Raw genomic sequence first — 21,314 nt, 5'->3', positions numbered from 1 at the left:
AATGTCTCTAGAACACCGAATAGGCCGACAGAAAGACACTATTCACTGAGTCCCTAAATGTCCTCTAAACAAGACTAATGAGACACACGGTTATGCTTTCAACCGTGATGTTTATGCTTCCCAGAACACAAACAGAACCACCTTGAGACAGCAGAACTGCTAGCTGAGTATGTGTATGTATAACACAATGTAGCCAGAGATTTGTGGGAGACGAGGCTGGATGCTAACCAAGTCATTTATTAGGAAATGGGCCTAGATGACTGCCTCTTCATTACCACTCTGTAAACATCTGTCAGTGTTGGTCCACCCCAGGCAGACAACACTCCAGAGACCTGTGCCTCACCCTAATACTTTACTCATGATGTACCCCTCCCTCACACTGAGTGTTTGGCAATGTTAACTGGCTGGCTTGTTGAGCCTAGCTGATGTAAATCCTCGGGCCATGTTTCAATACCTCCCTTCCTATCTCCCTCCCTTCCTTCCTTCCTCACTCCTTCAATGCTTCACTACCTCGAAGTTCACTGATTCACTCTGAACTGCAATACAGGTCTAAAGAGAGATGAATATGGGCTGACCAGAGCACCGTGTCAGTTATATACACACAAGCAATGATAAACAACAAGAGGTTGAAACATATTGTTTATTAGAATTTCAGCTCATCAAAATGAAATGTAAACGAACCAGAAGTCAGTGAGCTGCTACTCAATGTGTTAGTGAAGCAGGAGGACTTGTTGTGTCTGCACTGGACATATTACTCATGTGACAGAAAAATATGGAGAGGGAGGGAGAAAAATAAGGAGAGAGAGACAGGCAGACAGACAGAGAAAGGGGTAGAGATACTGCATAAAGCAAGAGAGTGTGTGAGACAAAGCGAGAGAGATAGAAAGACAGACAGAAACCATTGGTAGATATAGTATATGGAGCGAGAGAGAGAAAGACAGACAGAAACCATTGGTAGATATAGTATATGGAGCGAGAGAGAGAAATACAGAATGCTGTGGATGGTGCTTAACAACCAGTGAGAAACTATCTAAACAAACCCACATGAATGGGCAAGACTGAGAACAGTCTCATCATCGGTCACATTTTATTATTTTGGAATTTAAGCCTTATAGCTATGGTGGTATATTCTGTTCATCATGCTGTTGGCTAACCTACCATGCTTCTACAACAGGTTTCCCCAAACCCTGGCCCTGGAGAGCATCTGGATGTGCAGGGTTTTGCTTCAATCCATCACTAACATACCTACTAAACAAAATCAATTCATCATAGTTTTCAGGCTGACTCTGGACCATAATAAGTTGCATCAGCTGTGTTGGCGCTGGGCTGGAACAAAAGCCTGCACCACTCATAGATCTCCAGGACCAGAGTTGGAGACCCCTGTTCAACAGTGTTATTAGACTACTTGTGACTACTGAGACCCACATCAGAGCCTCTTACAAATGGCTTTAAAACAACAACGGCAATAGAAGAGCAACTTGGTACAAAATCACAATATAAATGCTTTTTTTCCCTTTTAAATGTTTTTCTTCAAAGAACATAGTGGCACTAATAGTGCAGTCCTTTTAAAATCTGACAACAGTTTATGATGGTCCCCCATCCTATTAGTAAGCATCCATGTTGTGATGGTTTGTCATCTTTACAGAGAGGGCTATAGAGAGGGCAGAGTAGTTTGAGGTGAAGACCAGGACCATTAAATGCCACTTTCCCCAGTTTGCTCCTGTATCTTGTGGTGAACAGCACAGGTTAGGTTGCAGAGAGTAGTTGTACTGTACCATGACCTATATTACTTACTGAGGTATCCATGTCAACTCCAGTTCTCAGGTTAAGATGGGATAGAGCAGTGAACTGGTTGTAGAAGGGAGGATTTGACTTTTTCCTCACTCACTCTGGATTATAATTGCTGTCTTCCAATTGCACTGGAGCTGTTTTTGATTCCAAACGGTGACGTTATCCTGACATTTTGAAGCTACACTATTCCCAGTTGGCAAGATCTTCATGTCACGGTACCAGACATCACACCATATTTGAGAATTGCTGGAGCAAGATCTATTTGAAACAGACAGGCCCCAAACTAGATAGCATCTCTCAGGTCTGTGGAAGAAAGAGACACATCTGTGAGTCAGAAACAGAGATCTACATTCTGGGTTCATTTACTGGTGTGGTTTTGATGCGTCACCACCCACAGGGCACAAACTGGTTGAATCAACGTTGTTTCAACGTAATTTGTCAACATATTGTTATGTGAAATCTATGTGGAAAATACATTGGATGTGATAAAAGTATTTAACTGTTGTTTTGAGGGTGAAATTTCAACCACAGGATTATATAATAATAGTAATTTTTTTTCCAACATATACAAACCTTGTATAAAATATGTTGAATTTGTACCTTCAAACCAACATCAAAACTACAGGCTGGGCAGCACATCCAACTGGAGAATGGGTCTATCTACAGCTACCCTTTGGTCTCCCATCAAGGGCGGTGCACAATTGGCCCAGCGTCGCCCGGGCTAGGGTTTGGCCGGGGTAGGCCGTCATTGTAAAGAAGAATTTGTTCTTAACTGACTTGCCTAGTTAAATAAAGGTAAGAATAATATATTACCGTTCAAAAGTTTGGGGTCACTTAGAAATGTCCTTGTTTTTGAAAGAAAAAGATTTTTTTTTGTCCAATAAAATAACATCAAATTGATCAGAAATTCAGTGGAGACATTGTTAATGTTGTAAATGACTATTGTAGCTGATGTGAATCCAACATAGTATTTGTTAACTTGTCAACAAGTTAATAGGCTATTTATTGTATTTCAAAAGTGAATTGTGTTTGGTTGTCAACGCAAAAAAATATCAACAGGAGATCTATCTTCTGCTTGGATAGTTCCATCTGTGCGCCAGTGACAAATTATTAATTGATATGTTGGATTCACGTCTCCATCTCAACCAAAAATCTATGTTAAAGAATAGGACAAAATCAAACCATTTTTTAAGTTTAATTTGATTCCTTCAATTTAGATTTTAGTTTTTTGTATGGTATACATTTTAAAGTGAAAAATCTGCGTCTCAGTGTAAATCCGTTACCATTGAATTGCCCTAACACATCCATGGCCACAGGTTACCGTAACTAAACATCTCTTCCTATGTAATTCTATAAAGTGTGCATGTTCAAAACAGCATGCATAGGTCATCGCAAGTCTGTGGAGATCTTCACAATTGCTATAATAATCTGTGCAGAATCACAAACAGCATTGCACTATGTACTTTTAATGTAATCTCAACTGCAATGCAGGTTATTTGGTTCTGCTACAAAATTAAGCACAGTGATAACACATTAACCTGTTGTATAAAACAAAAGATCTGACATTGTTATTCCCATTTGAACTTTGCTGTGCTCTTAAACGGTTGAAAGCGCAGTGATAGACATTTGGGTGACAAATCTAATTGTTTTTCCATTGGAATTTGGTTGTGCTTTTAGATGGTTGACAGCATAGTGATAACACATTGGAAATTCAACTAACTTTTGGCTGTCTTATTGAATGGGTGAATATACAATAGGTTGTAATCTCATTGATCAACGTAAACCAAATATTACCCAATTATCCACGTTAAAATGACGTGGTGTCCCCAGTGGGCAGTAGCCACGGGAAACCAAAATAACTTGCACAAAAAAAGGATGAAAAAGGTTTAAAAAAAATAGATGAAAGCTAGCACAGTGCTATAGATAGCATCACAGCTGTCCCTGTGTGTATGAAGCGGGCCGTAACTCTTCAAACGTATCCTCACGTCATTTGTAGATCCCAAATCTTCATTTAAAATAACCCCGTTGGGAGTATAGTTTACCTACCTAACTAAATAACTGTCACTTTGTCTCATCACTCCTGGGTATATTTAGAGACTAGCTGAATAGGGCTTAATGACGGCTTCTCTAATGGAGGCTTCTCTAATGGCTTGTGTTGCTTTTTCTTTCTTTCCTCTTTCATCTCCTCCATCAATGCCACGGTCATGTGACGTTTAGTCTCCAACCAGCTATAGCCTTTTAGAATTTACTGCAGCATTCAATTCACTGCTTCTCCAGACCACATCACTGACTCACTGCCACCTGTCCTGGCTTGTTAGATTCAATCATACGTGGTGTGTGTGTGTGCGCGTGCATGTGAGTGAGTGAGAGCAAGAGAGAGAGTGCGTGTGTCTGCATGTGTGTGCTACTTTCCGTTTTCAGGGTCTAGAGGTATAAGAAGATAATTGAGAACTGAGCGTGTGCATCTGAAATAAATCTATTCAGGAATTCTCTGGTGGAACTCTCTCTCCCCTCTTTCTCTCTTCAATCTCTCTACAGAGAGGTCAGGCGCTCTTGCCAGGTTCACCTGCTCCAATTAACTAGTGCGTCTCACAGAGGAGAGACAGAACTCTGGAGATCAGTGGTGACATGGAGAAAATAGATGAGAAGAAGAGAAAGCAAAGGAGAAAGGACAAGATGAGGGAGGAAAAAAAGATAAAGAAAAATGTGTGAGAGAAAGTGAGAAAGGAGATGGTGAAAAGGGGAAAAGACGGCAAGTGGAGAAAGAGAGAGCGAGAAATGGAGAGCATCCGATTCAGAGAATGGTGAACAGTTTCATCTCATGTCCTCTCCGCATCCTTCACCTGGAGCCGCGAGATTTTTTTACTCTGCTTCACTAAAATCGACCCTCTCTACTCTACCCTCTGTATCCTAACAACCAACACTAAAAGAAAACAGGAGAACTGACTAGAGCAGAGCTCCCCTGGATGTCACTATCTGGCCACCATATCTGTTTTGCTGTAACACAGGCTGCAAATATAACTAATCCTAGTTTGTTCTTACCTTAGTTTCCTCCCTTTTAGTAGGCCTATACTGCTCTTCCATTTAACACCAGTGCTTTTATGGGAGATTGCAATTTGTCTGAGTAACTGTATATAATTGTTTAAATGCCAGTGTTGCCCAACCCTGGTCCTCGTGTACCCCCAACAGTACACATTGTTGTTGTAGCCCTGGACAAACACACCTCATTCAGCTCATTGAGGGCTTGGTGATTAGTTGACAAGTTGAATCAGGTGTGCTTGTCCAGGGTTACAATAAAAATTATTACGGTTGGGGGTTCTCGAGGACCAGGGTTGGGAAACACTGGTTTAAGCAGCTAGCTGGCAGAGTGCCTGTCTTGCTCTGTCTGTCTGTCTGTCTGTCTGTCTGTCTGTCTGTCTGTCTGTCTGTCTGTCTGTCTGTCTGTCTGTCTGTCTGTCTGTCTGTCTGTCTGTCTGTCTGTCTGTCTGTCTCTGTGTGTGTATCTCTCTATGTGTCTCTCTGTGTGTGTGTGTGTGTCTCTCTCTGTGTGTCTCTCTCTGTGTGTGTCTCTCTCTCTGTGTGTCTCTCTCTCTGTGTGTCTCTCTCTCTGTGTGTCTCTCTCTCTGTGTGTCTCTCTCTCTGTGTGTCTGTCTGTACAACCAACAAAATACCAGAAAGCAAAACTCAGTCTGCTTACCTCAGGTGTGTAGCCTATAAGTTGTTATGGCCAAGAACCGGAAGTGATGTCTGATCCTCTGTGGCTGAGCTGTGATGTCATGGTAGAGTTCAGAACTGGGAATTTTGCCAACCCCAGTTCAGACACATTAGTTGGAGTTGGTTAGGAGAAAGAGAGTCAGTAGTGTAGCGGTGCTGCTAATCCATTAGCTCCAACTCAGTTGATGGTGTGGTCTCTTGACAGGGTGTGATGTTGAATCTCCCATAGTCCTGATGTGCTTGTAGTGTCCATTGATTTGAGTACATAATAACCAAGGAATGTCTGAAGCAAATGGCATTGAAAGTGCATAAAAACTGTTAATACTGTCATATTTCCTATCACAAATATAATGTTCAAAGGGTATTTTCATTGGATACTCTGTCTTGGGTTAAACGTTACTATATGTTAATAATAATACTTGAATGTGGTTATTACAGTTTGTGTTACCATTGTAATCAATAAAGATAATTTACAACGAGAAATTCTAAGAATAAAAACAAATACACTTTTCCCCTCAATGTTCTAATATGAAACCTGCTAAAAAGGTGTAGAGCACACCATCGTTAAAACACATCTTGTCCCTCCTTCGGACATCTGCCTCCATTTTAAAACACAAGCCAATTCAAGGCCATTGTCACAATTCACAACAACTTCATATTCCCATGAGCCTCTTCTTCTTCCTCCTTTTCCTCCTTGTTACCATGGTCTGTGTTGAGACTTCACAGCCACCTGTGTCCTGCCCAGCGAGGAACCTTATTCTGGGGCTGAGATCTGAGGCCTGCTCCCTGAATCACCCCCTCCAGGGCTAGTCTTTTATTGATCCAGACTGAGCCGTATTGACGTGAGCTGGGTTAGCTCTAGCCTGCTAAGTTTTGCAGAGTTGAGGTAGGTTCTCTCTGTCTCTCCTAGGCAGGCTTATCTTATGCGAGTCCTCACTGTAACCCATGGCTTTGGGTGTCAAACAGGAGAAAGCAATACAAGAATAGCTCTTAGGAAGGTTGAATATTGTGCAGAAATCTCCTCTTTTGAAACATAGTTGTTATTCCAACACACATGCAAGCGACCATTTTCAGTGGTGCAAAAACTTTTAAAAAAGGCCCATTGCAGCCGTTTTTATATCCAATCATTTCTAGGTAACAATTAAGTACCTTACCTTAAAATGGACAAAAACTGCTTTTTCAAGCAAGACTTTTCTTAGGACTGTCTAGGAGTGGTCTGTGTGGGGAGGGGAAAACTTAAAACTAGCTGTTATTGGCAGAGAGGTTAGAAACTCTCTTTGTTATTGGTCTATTAACTAATTTACTGCCTGGTGATGTCACCAGGCAAGCCGAAACTCCCGCCAATGCAAACAGGTTGATTAGACGACTGTATTTCCAACTAGCAAATATCAGGAAATAACACTGATTTTAAAAAATGTCACACTTTTACAGTGTTAGTTTCATCAACTGTTGTACAATATTATACAAAACACAGGAAAAAGCATTTTGACTGCACTGGGCCTTTAAGTAGGACAAATGGCAGGCTATCTCCCTCTCTCATAATTCAGTTCAGGCTAGCTGTTATATAGACTTGCCTAGAGCCCATTTACTCTGTGAGCAGCATGGATCATCCACAAATGATCTCTACACCCCTCGGTTTGGGGCCAGTTTCTCAAGTTCCTCCCGATGAGTATTAATGTTCTTGATGTAGAGAAGGAGATAAAGTCAGAGCCTTACAACAGGCCCTTCAGCATGTAATGACCGAGTCATAGGTTCAATTGTCGCTGGGGCCACCAATACAAAATGTATGTACTCACTGATGTAAGTCGCTTTGGATCTGCTAAATGGCCTATATTAATGTCCCAGTTCAGTCCTCCCACCACAGGGGGAGCTACCTCCCAGACACAGATTCCCTCTACTACACAGAGCTCTCGTCCGGTTTGGGCAGCAGCTGTGTGTGTTTCCTCTTCTCTAGGATCCTGTTGAGTTCCTCAGTGAAGGAGTAGCAGAGAGGAGAGCTGCTGTCTGCGTCACTCTGTCTTAACAACACGTAGCTGTTACCGTGCATCCTCCGCAAGACGCTGGGTAACGTCGCCGATAGGCCGTTGGGGCTGGGGAAGTCTTGCAAGTCACACTCTGATTGGTTGAGGGCGGTGTGGGGGGTCTGAGGAGGCGGGGGGAGAGGAGGGGCAGGGGGTGGGGGGTCCTTGTTGGGGGACGACTGGCCCTCCCCAGGGACGATCTGGAGGAAGCCCCCTTCATGCGCGTCACCGTCCCCCGGTTGTTTGGAGACACCATTACCATTACAGATCCCGTTCCCATTACAGTGGCTGGAGATGGTCTTGAGCTCGAGGTGGGCGGAGCTACTGTGGCGTTTCTGATGCTGCTTCCTGTGTTTTTTCTTCCTGTCCGTGTGATTGGCAGAGGCGGCGGCGGCAGCGCGGAGAGAGTACTTCCCCCTGTGGCCGCCCCGAAGACAGAAGCCCACGTAGAGGAGAACCACGGTGAGAACCAGACACAGACCCCCCAGGATGGTGATCATGGACAGGTACATAGCCTCCATGCTCCTGGGGGAGAGCAGCTCCGAGGTGGGGGGGAGATGGGCCGGGGGAGGGGGTAGCAGGGGTCTCTCTGAGGAGGGGGGTGCGCTGGGTGGAGGGGGGTCAAGGGTGGATGAGTCAGAGTCCCAGGGGGTGTAGTAGGAGTAGTCTTCCTTGGTGGGGTCCATGAGCGGGGGAGGGGGTTGGGGCATGTCTAAACGAACTGTCACAGAGTACGTAACCACGGCGATCCGGATGCCGTTCTCGAGGGCGTAGCAGGTGTACTCGCCGCTCTGCTCAGGTCGGGACTCAATGACCAGGAGGCCATCGTTTCCCACTCTGAAGCCGGAGTCCAGGCCGTAGCCCTGCAGCTCTGACCCGCCCAGAGTCCACACTGGGATTGCCAGGTTGGAGCCGAGTTCACACTGGAGCAGCACGTCATCTCCCACCATCACAGACCGGCTCCGGTGCTGGACCAGCTCTGAATGAATGGCAACACACATACAACATGAGTATCCTCTTACAATAAGACTGATATACTGTTATGGATTTCAGAATAGACACTAAAAGGCCCAAGACATTGTACTATGTGTTTGGGAGTTATATGCAACTTCTATAAAACTTATCAGACTGCATATATGACTCTAAAATCACTGGTGCATAAGGAATTCAATATGTTACTTTCTCCCATTTAAAATAATTGCATCGTAATCAGAAAAGCTTGAGGATCTCAAATTCTGAATTGCATAGTATTTTCTAACTTAGTATGTAAAGTACATCAATGTATAAGTCAGATTCTCTTCTGAAAGTTCTCTCCAGACCTATCAGAAATATGATTAGATATGCTATGGAAATGAGGGTGCTGCAGAGACAGTATGCATAACCAACTTTCAAATATTAACACAACTCTTATCATTTCTGTAAATCCCTCAACTTTCCAGATAAAATACATCTGCATGACAATACAACTAAGTATGATCAGATAAGGCCTGTCTGTGTGTGTCTGCGTACCGTCTGCTGTGTCGCTGTCACATCCTCTGTTTCCATACAGGACATCCTGACTCAGGTTAGACCTGACAAGAGAGGAGAGGAGGAGAGAGGAGAGGAGGAGAGACTGTTAGCCGGTCATCAAGTGCGCACACACAACTAGTCATGTCACGTTCACCAGCACAGTCAACAACAAACATTACGCCCAGTTCAGCATTACGCAACAGTTGTGAATGCATTGCAGAGATTGCAACACAGACAGAGATATATAGAAGATAAGATAAGTCAAATCAAACACACAGACAGACACAAGGGCACCAGCTAGAATGGTATTACTCAACCCCATCACCTGACAGTGACGTGATGACACACACACACACCTGTCAGTCTGTGCTGTGATGTCCACACAGTCCTGTCCATCCCAGCCACAGTAAGGGTCCCGGGAGAAGACACAGTCGTAACAGGAGGTGTACCTGCTACAGGTGGAGAGAGGCAGCTGGACCACACCAGAGGGAGAACCTACATACACACTCATCTAGAGGGGAGAGAGAGAGGGAGCCTCTCTGTGTTATTGAAAATGGGCTAGAGCAAAAGCCTACAGCAGTGCATCTGGGTTAGCGGTCCTTCACTTAGAATAACAATAAACAAAACATAATACTAGCCGTGTGAGTGAAAATGTGCATCTGTGTGTGTGTGTGTGTGTACGTGTCTGCACGTCCGTTTGTGAGTGTGTACCTGTGTGTGTGAGATGACCAGGCTATCCACAGGCTGTGGTTGGTCAAACAGCTGAAGCTCCTCTATGATGTGTAGATGACCCTTGACCTCCACAGCTCTGTGCAGCCAGCCATCGTCTGAAACAGGAGACAGAGACAGGGTCACAACACACACACACATACAATGGGATGTACAGTACATGTGGTTTGAAGTCTGTTCCATTCCTTTACTGGGATGATTGGGGATCGCAATAATTGACTGCCTAGTGACACACAAACAAATCACATGTACGCAAACACACAGCATAACACAAGCACACCCCTTACCCCCATAACCCTCCCCCTCCCTACACCCCCACCAACCTGTGCCCATGAACAGTACATGGTAGTTCTGCCCGTCCAGCCCCTCCACCCTGTGAGCCGCCAGCTGGGTGTAGTCTGTGGTCCTCCTAAACAACAGGGGACGCTGCTCTGTAGACATGACTTGCTGGGACATCAGAGGGTGTCTCCTCACAAAGTTCAACACGTCGTCTGGCAGGGAGGTGGAGGAGTTGATACCTCTGGATCTCAACTGGTCTGTTATACACTGTAGACGAGGGAAGAGGGGATGAGAAGGATGGAGAGAGAGGAGGATGAGAGGAAGGAGTTGACACTTCTAGATCTCAACTGGTCGGTTATACACTGGAGCGAGGGATTAAGAAAAAATGAATTCAGAAGAGAGAGGGATAGAGGAGAGAAAGAGGTAGAGTTGATGCCTCTGGCTCTCAAATTGCCTGTTATACACGGGAAAAGAAATGGATGGATGAATAAATTAATTGGGGATAGACTGTAGATGGATAAAGAGAGATGAGTGGAAGATATAGCCCTCCCTTACAGTATAGCCTTGTGAGTTGAGACTTTATAGTATACAAGGCAAGACCTCTGAGTCTACAGTCCAGTAGGCCAATAGCACAGGCGGTTGGTGGCACCTTAATTGGGGAGGACGGGCTCATAGTAATGACGGTAATGGAATGAATGGAATGGTAATCGAACTCATCAAACACATGTGTTATATACCATTCCATTTACTCCATTCCAGCCATTATAATGATCCGTCCTCCCTCTTAGTGGCCTATAGGCCACTATGAGTTGAAAAGTCAGTGTGTGCATCTGTGTAAGCTGCTTATCTCTCTCCACCTGACTAAGGGAACAACTTCTCTGACTTTGTCCTCTGTAAGATGTCATTGCCAACTCTGCTAAGAGGCTTTGACACTGCCACTACAGTTAAGACCCAGAACCGTTACTTCCTCTACCCCATTTCACAGCTAGACCCGGAGAGAGGAAATTAAGCTTTTCAGCATTGAAACGACACTACTGTAGATCACGACCCGTCTCATTAATGATGTCATGCCTTTGGAACCCATAATACGTCATCATCATAACTGTCGCCGAGTCTCGGCCCAGCAATAATCACCATAGAAAATGGCTTTCAATGACATAAGCTCCTTCCATTTGATCCTCATCCAAGAAGCTGCCACTCAGCTCTATGATCACTTTTTCCATCTTTCCTCTCTCTCCTTCCCAGTCCCTCCTCCTCTTAGTCTGTTTATCACTCTGTTTTTATAAACCCCTCTCTTCCCTCCACTCCTCAATCTTTCTCCCTCCCCAACCCTTTACCGTCTCAATCTCTCCCTCTCCCCAGTTCTTCATGTGAGTATTTAGACTCAGTATATTGGATGTTGGGATGCTGGGGAAAGAGGAGATAGATTAGGGGAAACTTTAGATCGGCAACTCAGAAGACCTGACTGGGCTGTTATATAGAAGTCTGCTTGGAGAGCGAAAGACGAGGCGTGTGCGTGTGACACTCACTGATCCAGGTCGTGGTTCAGGGACCTTGCCAGTGTACTCGCTCCATTTTGCTCCAGAGTCCTGGTTCTCTATGTAGGGCCCATCAAACACCCGCTGGAGCTCAGACAGAGAAAACTGGCACACTGCCGACGCCTTCACGTTCTTCCTATAGTACACACACACACACACACACACACACACACACACACACACACACACACACACACACACACACACACACACACACACACACACACACACACACACACACACACACACTTTTAAGGTTGCTGATCAACAGTTACACTGCCCTAAACAGTTTGTGATATCCCACATAAAGAAATGGGACTATTCCATCTATTCCACTGGTTTCATTAGGCTGGACAAGATAAATGAAGTCACTAAATTAAGAATTCCTAAAATATTGGAGAGAAAACTAATACTATTTGGACCAGGTTTGGTGAAGAGGTACAAGTGACTGTTCCAATCCAGGAGAGCTCAAAGCTAGGTTCCTAATACAAACAGTGCTGTCTCCAAGGACATGGTCTGTAAACACTACAGCACTCAGAGAGGACACGTCACAAACTGATACAGTATAAACATCTCTCTCTCCCAATGGATATGTTCATTGACCTGGGTCACACACACACACACCCACCCACCCACGCACGCACGCATGCATCCACCCACCCACACACACACGCCCGCCCACCAGCAGTAAACCTTAGGTGTTACTACAGCGACAGCTAAAATAGATCAGAGATTGACGTAGCGGAGATGAAAAGAGAAATAGAGAAAGAGAGAGAGAGTAGGGGGCATGGTGACAAAGAGAAATGTTCAAAGCTAATCAAGAGAAGCTCTACGTCTCCTTTGACAAGTAAAAAAGGGAGTGTAGTGAACAGAGAGCGGGAGAATGAGAAGAGTGTAGGCGTGAAGGATAAGAGAAGGTATGAGTGGGAGAGAAGAGAAGGAGAGGTAAACAAAAGAAGGAATGGGGCCCTTTAAGGGAATGGAAAAAAAAGACTGGGAGAGAGCGTTGGTGACCAGAGCTGAGCTACTATATCACCTGATACTCAGACAGTCAGAGGACATTGCGGTCTCTCATACACACAGCCAACCCATCATTGACATTGCCAAGTGTAACCTGACCATAGAGGTCATAACTACAGTCTCTCTCTCATATATATCATATATACAGTATATATATATATATATATTTCTACTACTACTCACCACTCGAGACCAAAGACGCCGTAGAACAGCGTGTCGTGAGGTGTGTCCCCCGACAGCGTGTACACACTCCTCAACACGTTGAAGTGGAAGTCATATTCCGGCAGGGAACACACCAGTCTGGCCTTCAGGAACGATGTCCACCTCTTCTGGAGGGTCAAAAGACCTCCTCGGTCTCCCTACGAGAGAGGGAGGAGGGGGGGGGGGAGTAGGAGGGTAAAATAGGAGGATGGAGGGAGAGGGGGGAAGGGAGAGGAGAAGATGAGGGGGAGTGAGAAGAGGACAGGGGAGAAGAGGAGGATGAAAGAGAAAAAGAGGGAGCAGGAGGAGAAATAAGGTTAGCACTCAACATATGGACAACCTAAACTAAGTCCAGAGAACATGCCTTTCTTGGGCACAAAGGAGGGTCAAAGGAGGTTATCGTATCTGCAAGGTTGTTTACTTTTTACAATCTACAGCTTCTCCGGAGCTAAGACACGAGACAGAGAGCATAGCCATGGGAGTGTGTGTGTGTGTGTGTGTTTGCATCTGTGTCTGCTTAGCAACAGCACTGCCCTGTGAAAGCCCATTAGCAACCCTGTTGAGAGGGGTGATACACACTAGACATCAAGTGCACTCTGCAGTCAAGAGTGTTATCTGCTGCTGAGAAGCACACACACACACACACACACACACACACACACACACACACACACACACACACACACACACACACACACACACACACACACACACACACACACACACACACACACACACACACACACACAGTGCTCAGAGGGCAAGCCAGAGGCAACGTAGACATCAAAACACACTCTCTCTTTCTACTAAAGTCGAGGGCAAGCGGTTTTTCAGGAGCACAATGCTCAGATGTGTTGACCAGGTGGTATCTAAGCTGATCAAATCAGATCCTTTGACACCTGTCCTCAACAAATAATATTTCACTTTGACATTTTCTTCAGTGTCTAAAAGTCCTTGCCCTGGTACAGTAAGTCAGTGCCTAATGCCCACAGTGCCACCCTACCCGCTCTTCCTTCATCTCTTTCTCCCTCCTCACCACTCTCTCCTGGCTTCATATGGTGTCTACTCCTGGCTCTTCTCACCCTCCCTCCTCACCACTCTCTCCTGGCTTCATATGGTGTCTACTCCTGGCTCTTCTCACCCTCCTCACACCCTTACACCTCTCCTCACCTTACAGACTCGTCCAACCCGTGCCACTCTAATGTGGCTGTAGTATGGTGTCTGCTCCTGGCTCTTCTCAGTAAAGAAGTAGTAGATTTTATCGTCATCTCCAGTGGTACTGCCCTCACTCTCCCTCACCAGGGCACTGCCCACAAAGTCAGCCTCTGGGGAACAAAGAAACACACACAGAGTAATGAAACATGCCAACCCTTCACTTAGAAATGAATTAAAACTGTTCATGCAAATAAAACCTATCCTTTTAAATAACAGGCAGAACAGAAGGTGCTGCTTCAGTCTTCTTTGAAGACCTGGTGACTTGAGCATGAAAATAAGCATTCGAATAGATCTTTGAGAAGGACCATAATGGCCAAAGAACCATCTAACCAGCGTGTGTTCTTTGTAAGGATCTCTTCTAGCCCCAGGGTACTCACCATCTAACCAGCGTGTGGGTGCCTCCTCTGTCCTCACTGTGGGGGAGGGGAAGTTACGTCGGACGTCCGGAGAGCCGCGGAACTCATACTGAGATGCTGTGTACATCTGCTGGTCTGGACCAATACAGGAACAGCAATGGTTATTGGTAGGTTTACATTTCAGAACAAGTATGACATCAGCATTGAGCATAAATAAAAATTGTGAAAAATACCCCCCCCCCCAAAAAAAAATAATAATAATTGTTTTAAAATTTGTGTTCAAATTAAAAATGTATATATATATTTTTTTTTACATCTACACCTGGCCAAAACATTGGATCTCATGTTTGGTGACAGAACACATCCCAATAAAGGATGTACAGTAGTCATGTATACAGGGTCTAAGAATGGTTGTCTTACCTACGATGAGGCCAGTGTAGCCTGTAGCAGGTCCATATGGACACTTCTCTCGGCCCTCCTCAAACTCAGATGACACTTTAAACCTCCCCTCATCCTACACATGAGAACAGGAGGTTAGGGCGGCTAGTGACACAGTGCTATAAGGGGAAAGCGGGATACCTAGTCAGCTGTACAACTGAATGCCTTCCACTGAAATGTCTTCCGCATTTAACCCAACCCCTCTGAATCAGAGGTGCGGGGGGCTGCCTTAATCGACATCCACGTATAGCATAATATGTTTCATATTGTGTCAATTACTGTGGAAGGGGGAGAGAATCGACCGACACAATACCTTGAAGGAGTTTTTCTATTTAGCTAGAATACCAAATAACCCATTGAGAAATTATTATTACATTTTTTATGCATGTTCATTCTATGACTTAGTATGTTTAGATTCCTTACTATGTATGCACAGAGAGGTCTGAAGGCGTAAGTCCCACACATGTAGAGATGAGTTGAGTTAAATCTCTGGAGAAACCTGATGTGGTTATAACACTCTGTCTGTTGAGAGAGAGAATACATTAAAAGAGAGAGGGCGAGAGAGGGAGAGAGAGACTGTATGAGACATGAGAGAGGGCGAGAGAGGGAGAGAAAGAAATGTTGAGATGAGTAGATTTAAACCTCCTTTGGAGAGAGAGGGAGAAAGAGAGGATGAGGAAGAGAGCTGGAGAGAGAACGAGAGGTTGTGATGAAGGCACTCTGCAAAATAATAAACATATCACAGAGAATAAGAAAGAGAGAGAGGGATAGGTTGTGCTCTAAGGAGAAGATGCACACTAGCTGGGATATGAAGAAATAAAGATACCTACCTTATTGTCTTTCCCTTTGCTCAGACACTGCTGTTTTTGCTCTGTCGAGGCTTCCCATTCAATCTGATAGGAGAAAGAGATAGAGAGCGAGAGAAAGAGGGAGAGAGACGGCGATAGAGGGAGCAAGAGACAGAGAGAGTTAGACAATAAATGATCAGTTCAGGTGAGAGAGAAAGAAGGGAGTGTTGTTCATGACAATTTGATCTGTTTAATCTGTACAAATCTATCACACACGTCTACTACTTGATCTTTGTGGAGCATCTATACTATGTTAGTGGAACGTTAACAAGGGTTCTTGGCTAACTAAGTTTACAACAGTTTTATGCCAGGGTGTCAGGTGAAACAGGGTGTTGAGTTTCTGTCCTAGTGTGGCTAGATTAAGTAACAGAAGATCATAATTTTGTGCCCTTAAGGATAACTAGACAGTGGGCTAATGTTCTTGGAGAGACAGTCACTGCGTCCTAATAATATCTCCTTCTTCCTGAAGTGTACACTCGTTCACTACATCCCAGTTCCCACAAATATGAAAAGCATTGGATTGGTGTATGCATGACCCACATTTTTTATATCAGTCATGTCTTTTAAATCATTGGAGGAAAGTGAACAAGTGCACACTTTGGGAGGAAGGAGCGATAATTAGGACCTATCCAATGACTCAAGGTGGGGTTGTTTACCTTGCAATAAAGATGTTTAGTATAAAATAGTGGGAGTGGTAGGATCCTAAATCCTCTACTGTAAGTTCCCTGAAATCACACGCATGCACAATCTCGCTCTCCCTCTCTTACAGTGCGAGCTGTGCTGTCTGAGATGTCTGTGGCGTTGAGAGAGAACGCGGCCCCACGGGCCCCCACATAGAGAAGACCCCTGTCCTCCTCTAGTAGCAGTGTACTGTAGTTCACTACTGAGGTCTGGAAACGTCTGCAGCCCAACAGACCTGGGGGGAGATAGAGGACGGGAGGGATGAGAGGAGGGATGAGAGAGAGAGAGAAAGTTAAGAATTAATAATAATTTATTAAAGTGCCCTCTTACATGTACAACCCAGTGACACAGCTTGTGCTCTGCCGCTCACTGTGGGTGCATGTGCCTGTGGGTGCGTGTGCCTGTGCCTGTGGGTGCGGGTGTGCCTGTGGGTGCGTGTGCGCCTGCCTGTGGGTGCGTGTGCCTGTGGGTGCGTGTGTGCCTGTGGGTGCGTGTGCGCCTGCCTGTGGGTGCGTGTGCGCCTGCCTGTGGGTGCGTGTGCCTGTGGGTGCGTGTGTGCCTGTGGGTGCGTGTGTGCCTGTGGGTGCGTGTGTGCCTGTGGGTGCGTGTGTGCCTGTGGGTGCGTGTGTGCCTGTGGGTGCGTGTGTGCCTGTGGGTGCGTGTGCGCCTGCCTGTGGGTGCGTGTGCGCCTGCCTGTGGGTGCGTGTGCGCCTGCCTGTGGGTGCGTGTGCGCCTGCCTGTGGGTGCGTGTGCGCCTGCCTGTGGGTGCGTGTGCGCCTGCCTGTGGGTGTGTGTGAACCTGACTCAGCAGTATAGCATCTGCTCTAATTAGTTCTTCAGTTGAGAGGCTATGAAATACTAATGACCAGACAGAGTCGGCATCAGGAACACAGAGATATAATAATTAGCAAATCATTCTAAAACATTTGGAAATATTTAACTTTTATCAATTAAATTACAAGACCCTCCCCTAGACTGAAATAAAAACACTAAACCCTCCCCTAGACTGAAATAAAAACACTAAACCCTCCCCTAGACTGAAATAAAAACACTAAACCCTCCCCTAGACTGAAATAAAAACACTAAACCCTCCCCTAGACTGAAATGTTTAAACCATGTCCCTCCCCAAAATTACTCCATTTAGGCCTACCCCATTCTGTAAATTAAAAACGGTCCTTAAGGCAGGTTTTGTGCACAGGTTTTAACTCCATATTAGCAGAGCAAAACAATAATATTTAAAATGCTTGTTTTTTTTTAGTTCAGGGTTCAGGGCGTGGCGGCTCGCCTGCACATGGTTTGCGTATGATTTTAAATGACTTTGCTGGAGAATAATGTTTTTTTTTCTTCCTAAAACAAAATATATGTTGGAATCATACCACTGCAATCCCCATGTGAACCCAAGATTAGCTGTGTGATTAGTGATAACACATTCTTAGACAATTGGGATGACTGGCAGTTGAGGGGAAAACATTGATAATAACAAAATGTGCACAAAATAGAGGATCCAAGGGTACCGTTTTCAAATGAGAGAAGTAACAGCGACAGAAGAGGATCTTTTAGAGCTCTACATTGATCAGATGTGGTAGGAAAGGAAGAAGATCAAACACACAGGGATGGATCTCATAAAGATATGTGTTAGGTTGTGTCAACACAGCAGGCCGATTTTACACTTTTACATTTTAGTCACTTTAGTCATTACATTTGACATTTTAGTCATTTAGCAGACACTCTTATCCAGAGCGACTTACAGTTTGTGCATTCATCTTAAGATTCACAGTAAGTACACTTTTCCACTCCTTCAAGACAGTTGGAAAAGCATTCCAGGTGAAGCTGGTTGAGAGAATGCCAAGAGTGTGCAAAGCTGTCATCAAGGCAAAGGGTGGCTACTTTGAAGAATCTAAAATCCAAAATATATTTTGATTTGTTTAACACTTTTTTGGTTACTACATGATTCCATATGTGTTATTTCATAGGTTTGATGCCTTCACTATTATTCTACAACGTAGAAAAAAGTAAAAATAAAGAAAAACCCTGGAATGAGTAAGTATGTCCAAACTTTTGACTGGTACTGTAAAAAAGTATGTACCTCAAACACCTTGTACCTCTGCACATTGATATGGTACTGGTACTCCCTGTAAATAGCTTAATTCTTGTGTATTTTATTCTTCGTGTTATTTTAATTGTTTAGTTGGGAAGGGCTCGTAAGTAAGCATTTCACGGTAAGGTCTACACCTGTTAATTTGGCGCATGTGACAAATAAAATGTGATTTGATGAGGGATCCATTTGGGATTTGTCATTGTTACCCCTACCTCCTAGGTACCTGCATAAATTTGACTATGAGGGATTCCTGTCAGATTCACATTATGACCTAAAGTGAAGAACATGACAAAATATTACATTTTCCCTATAATTTATTGAAAGTGCTTCAGCAGTAACCTATGTACCTAGGGCCTGCTTCATACAGCATCTGCATACCAAATGGCACCATTTTCCCTGTATAGTGCTCTACTTTTGACCAGGTATTCCCTATATAGTGCTCTACTTTTGACCAGGGCACATGCAGATCACTAAATGGGGAAAAGGGTGGCCCCTGCTAAAGCACCAATTTATCCAGCTGTATTTCTCGCAGGACAGGAAGTTAGCGGGCTAACCCATACTGTGTGGCTAATTAGCGTTGGAGGCTTACTCACACTGAGAATCAAACACAGAATTTAGCAGCTGTCGCTAACACTGCGAGGGGTCACAGAGGACTACGAGAACTATGTATACAATGTTCAGTTGAGGGGTAGCTAGCGGTGGTTCTAGTCCGATACTTCTGCAGGTGCTAACTACTAATCCCTCACTAGGCTCTGTGTGAGTACAATGCAGACCAATAGATTTTAAAGTCAGTGCCGTGCTCCAGGATGCAACCCCACTCAGTCCTACACGCCAAACCCACAGGCGTCCAATAGAAGTGCAAGATAAATTGTCCGGTCAACAGTCCATTGAACACATCCCAAACACTTTACCTTGGTGTGAGACTGGGACCAGGGCTCTCTGACATCTGCAAGAGGATAAATACTCATTGCACAAAGGAAACGATGCGAGAAATCGTTTACATTCAAGCTGGCCAGTGTGGCAACCAGATCGGCGCAAAGGTGATGTATAATATAAAGAGATAAAAATTCAACCTCAGTACTCAGCCCCCCCCCCCCCCTCTCTGTCTTGTTCTCCCTCTTTCTATCATCAATATCATTGACTTCTTCAGAGGTGTTTGGTTAGATTTGACTGTGTACTCTCTGTCTAGTTCTGGGAGGTGATTAGTGAGGAGCATGGAATCAACTGCACTGGGGAATATGTGGGCGACTCAGACCTTCAGCTGGACAAGATCAGTGTCTACTTCAACGAATTCTCGTGTGAGTCTATCTCTGTGTCTTTAATACAGGAGTCAACATTCTATGTCAATCTCTGTAAACATCTCTTGCGTATTTACATTAGTGTATTAATCAAATGTTTAGTGCAGTAACAGTGATCAAAGTAATTCTCATTGCGTTCTCAAATGTATTAGGGAATTACATGCAGCAATGTACACATTTATCCAGTCCATTCCCCTAATCACTTGTCTCTGTGTGATTGTCTCACCCCAGTCTCCAAGTATGTCCCCAGATCCATTCTAGTGGACCTGGAGCCAGGAACCATGGACAGTGTGCGCTGTGGACACATAGGACACCTCTTTAAACCGGACAATTTCATCTTCGGTCAGTGGGGGTCTCTGCTTTGTCATGATGTCAAACCAAACCAATTTTGCTCACTGTGTACATTAATAGCTGCCTAAATCATCCATAAACCAGCTTAAGTTATCCGTATAACAAACTACCTTATCTCCCCCCATGCTCTAGGTCATAGTGGAGCTGGTAACAACTGGGCTAAGGGCCACTACACGGAGGGAGCTGAGCTAGTGGAAGCAGTGATGGACGTGGTGAGGAAGGAGGCAGATAACTGTGACTGTCTCCAGGGCTTCCAGCTTACCCACTCCCTGGGCGGGGGCACAGGCTCTGGCATGGGGACCCTACTCATCAACAAGATCCAGGAGGAGTACCCTGATCGTATGATGGCCACCTTCAGCGTGGTCCCCTCCCCTAAGGTGTCGGACACGGTGGTGGAGCCCTACAACGCCACTCTCTCTGTTCACCAGCTTCTAGAGAATACAGACGAAACTTTCTGCATCGACAATGAGGCGATCTACGACATCTGCTTCCGCAAGCTCAAGCTCCCCACACCCACCTATGGAGACCTCAACCACCTGGTGTCGGCCACCATGAGCGGGGTGACCACATGCCTTCGCTTCCCAGGCCAGCTCAACACCGACCTCCGCAAGCTGGCCGTCAACATGGTACCCTTCCCCCGCCTGCACTTCTTCATACCGGGCTTCGCCCCGCTCACTAACAGGGGGGCCCTGCAGTACCATGCCCTCACCGTGCCTGAACTCACCCAGCAGGCATTCGACGCCAAGAACATGATGGCAGCCTGCGACCCGCGTAACGGGCGCTACCTCACCGCGGCGATGGTGTTCCGGGGTCACATGTCTATGAGGGAGGTGGACGAGCAGATGCTGGCCATTCAGAACAAGAACAGCAGCTACTTTGTGGACTGGATCCCCAACAACATTAAGACAGCGGTCTGTAATATCCCACCCCCTGGACTCAATATGTCCGCCACCTTCATAGGCAACAATACAGCCATCCAGGAGCTGTTCAAGCGTCTCTCTGAGCAGTTCACCGCCATGTTCCGTCGCAAGGCCTTCCTGCACTGGTACACCGGAGAGGGAATGGACGAGATGGAGTTCACCGAGGCCGAGAGCAACATGAATGACCTGGTGTCTGAGTACCAGCAGTACCAGGACGCCACCGCTGAGGAGGAGGTGTTTGAGGATGAAGAGGAAGAAAAATGAATAGTCTGAGATCCAGAACCAAAATGTAACTTTCTTAAACCAT

General features: G+C 45.2%; 2 protein-coding genes across 7 annotated transcripts in view; one reads left to right on the top strand and one right to left on the bottom strand.

Moving 5' to 3' along the window:
* Positions 1-624: 624 nt before the first annotated feature.
* The window catches only part of LOC120046704 (semaphorin-4G-like), a 63,395-nt gene continuing 42,705 nt past the window's right edge, over positions 625-21,314 (bottom strand). The window contains exons 3-16 of the mRNA XM_038992132.1: positions 16,427-16,575; positions 15,642-15,704; positions 15,235-15,333; positions 14,794-14,887; positions 14,395-14,508; positions 13,973-14,127; positions 12,785-12,960; positions 11,573-11,717; positions 10,088-10,310; positions 9,747-9,862; positions 9,392-9,546; positions 9,036-9,097; positions 5,489-8,505; positions 625-2,094 (exon numbers count right to left, since the gene is read on the bottom strand). Coding sequence (XP_038848060.1) covers positions 7,403-8,505; positions 9,036-9,097; positions 9,392-9,546; positions 9,747-9,862; positions 10,088-10,310; positions 11,573-11,717; positions 12,785-12,960; positions 13,973-14,127; positions 14,395-14,508; positions 14,794-14,887; positions 15,235-15,333; positions 15,642-15,704; positions 16,427-16,575 — 2,654 coding nt within the window. The 3' untranslated portion in view covers positions 625-2,094; positions 5,489-7,402. The remainder of the gene's footprint in view (positions 2,095-5,488; positions 8,506-9,035; positions 9,098-9,391; positions 9,547-9,746; positions 9,863-10,087; positions 10,311-11,572; positions 11,718-12,784; positions 12,961-13,972; positions 14,128-14,394; positions 14,509-14,793; positions 14,888-15,234; positions 15,334-15,641; positions 15,705-16,426; positions 16,576-21,314) is intronic.
* LOC120046705 (tubulin beta chain-like) lies at positions 19,274-21,271 on the top strand. Of its 6 annotated transcripts, none has more exons than XM_038992138.1 (5): positions 19,274-19,478; positions 19,628-19,736; positions 19,968-20,078; positions 20,220-20,342; positions 21,069-21,271. In XM_038992138.1, the coding sequence occupies exons 1-5, from the start codon at positions 19,422-19,424 to the stop codon at positions 21,269-21,271; spliced, it is 603 nt and encodes a 200-aa protein (XP_038848066.1). In that variant the 5' UTR covers positions 19,274-19,421. The 6 variants fall into 6 exon arrangements, with proteins under 6 accessions (XP_038848066.1, XP_038848065.1, XP_038848064.1 ...); XM_038992137.1 differs by having other exon boundaries at positions 20,220-20,536; positions 21,038-21,271; XM_038992136.1 differs by having other exon boundaries at positions 20,220-20,573; positions 21,048-21,271.

This window comes from Salvelinus namaycush, chromosome 4 (assembly GCF_016432855.1).
Source record: "Salvelinus namaycush isolate Seneca chromosome 4, SaNama_1.0, whole genome shotgun sequence".
NCBI classification, from domain to species: domain Eukaryota; kingdom Metazoa; phylum Chordata; class Actinopteri; order Salmoniformes; family Salmonidae; genus Salvelinus; species Salvelinus namaycush.
This window is presented reverse-complemented; position numbering and strand designations above follow the sequence as displayed.

Excerpts from the sequence above, each read along its gene's own strand:
- LOC120046705 (XM_038992133.1), top strand. The coding sequence starts at position 19,422 with ATGCGAGAAATCGTTTACATTCAAGCTGGCCAGTGTGGCAACCAGATC. Across the intron at positions 19,479-19,627 it reads GCAACCAGATCGGCGCAAAG|TTCTGGGAGGTGATTAGTGA; the intron begins GTGATGTATAAT and ends CTCTCTGTCTAG. Across the intron at positions 20,079-20,219 it reads ACCGGACAATTTCATCTTCG|GTCATAGTGGAGCTGGTAAC; the intron begins GTCAGTGGGGGT and ends CCCATGCTCTAG.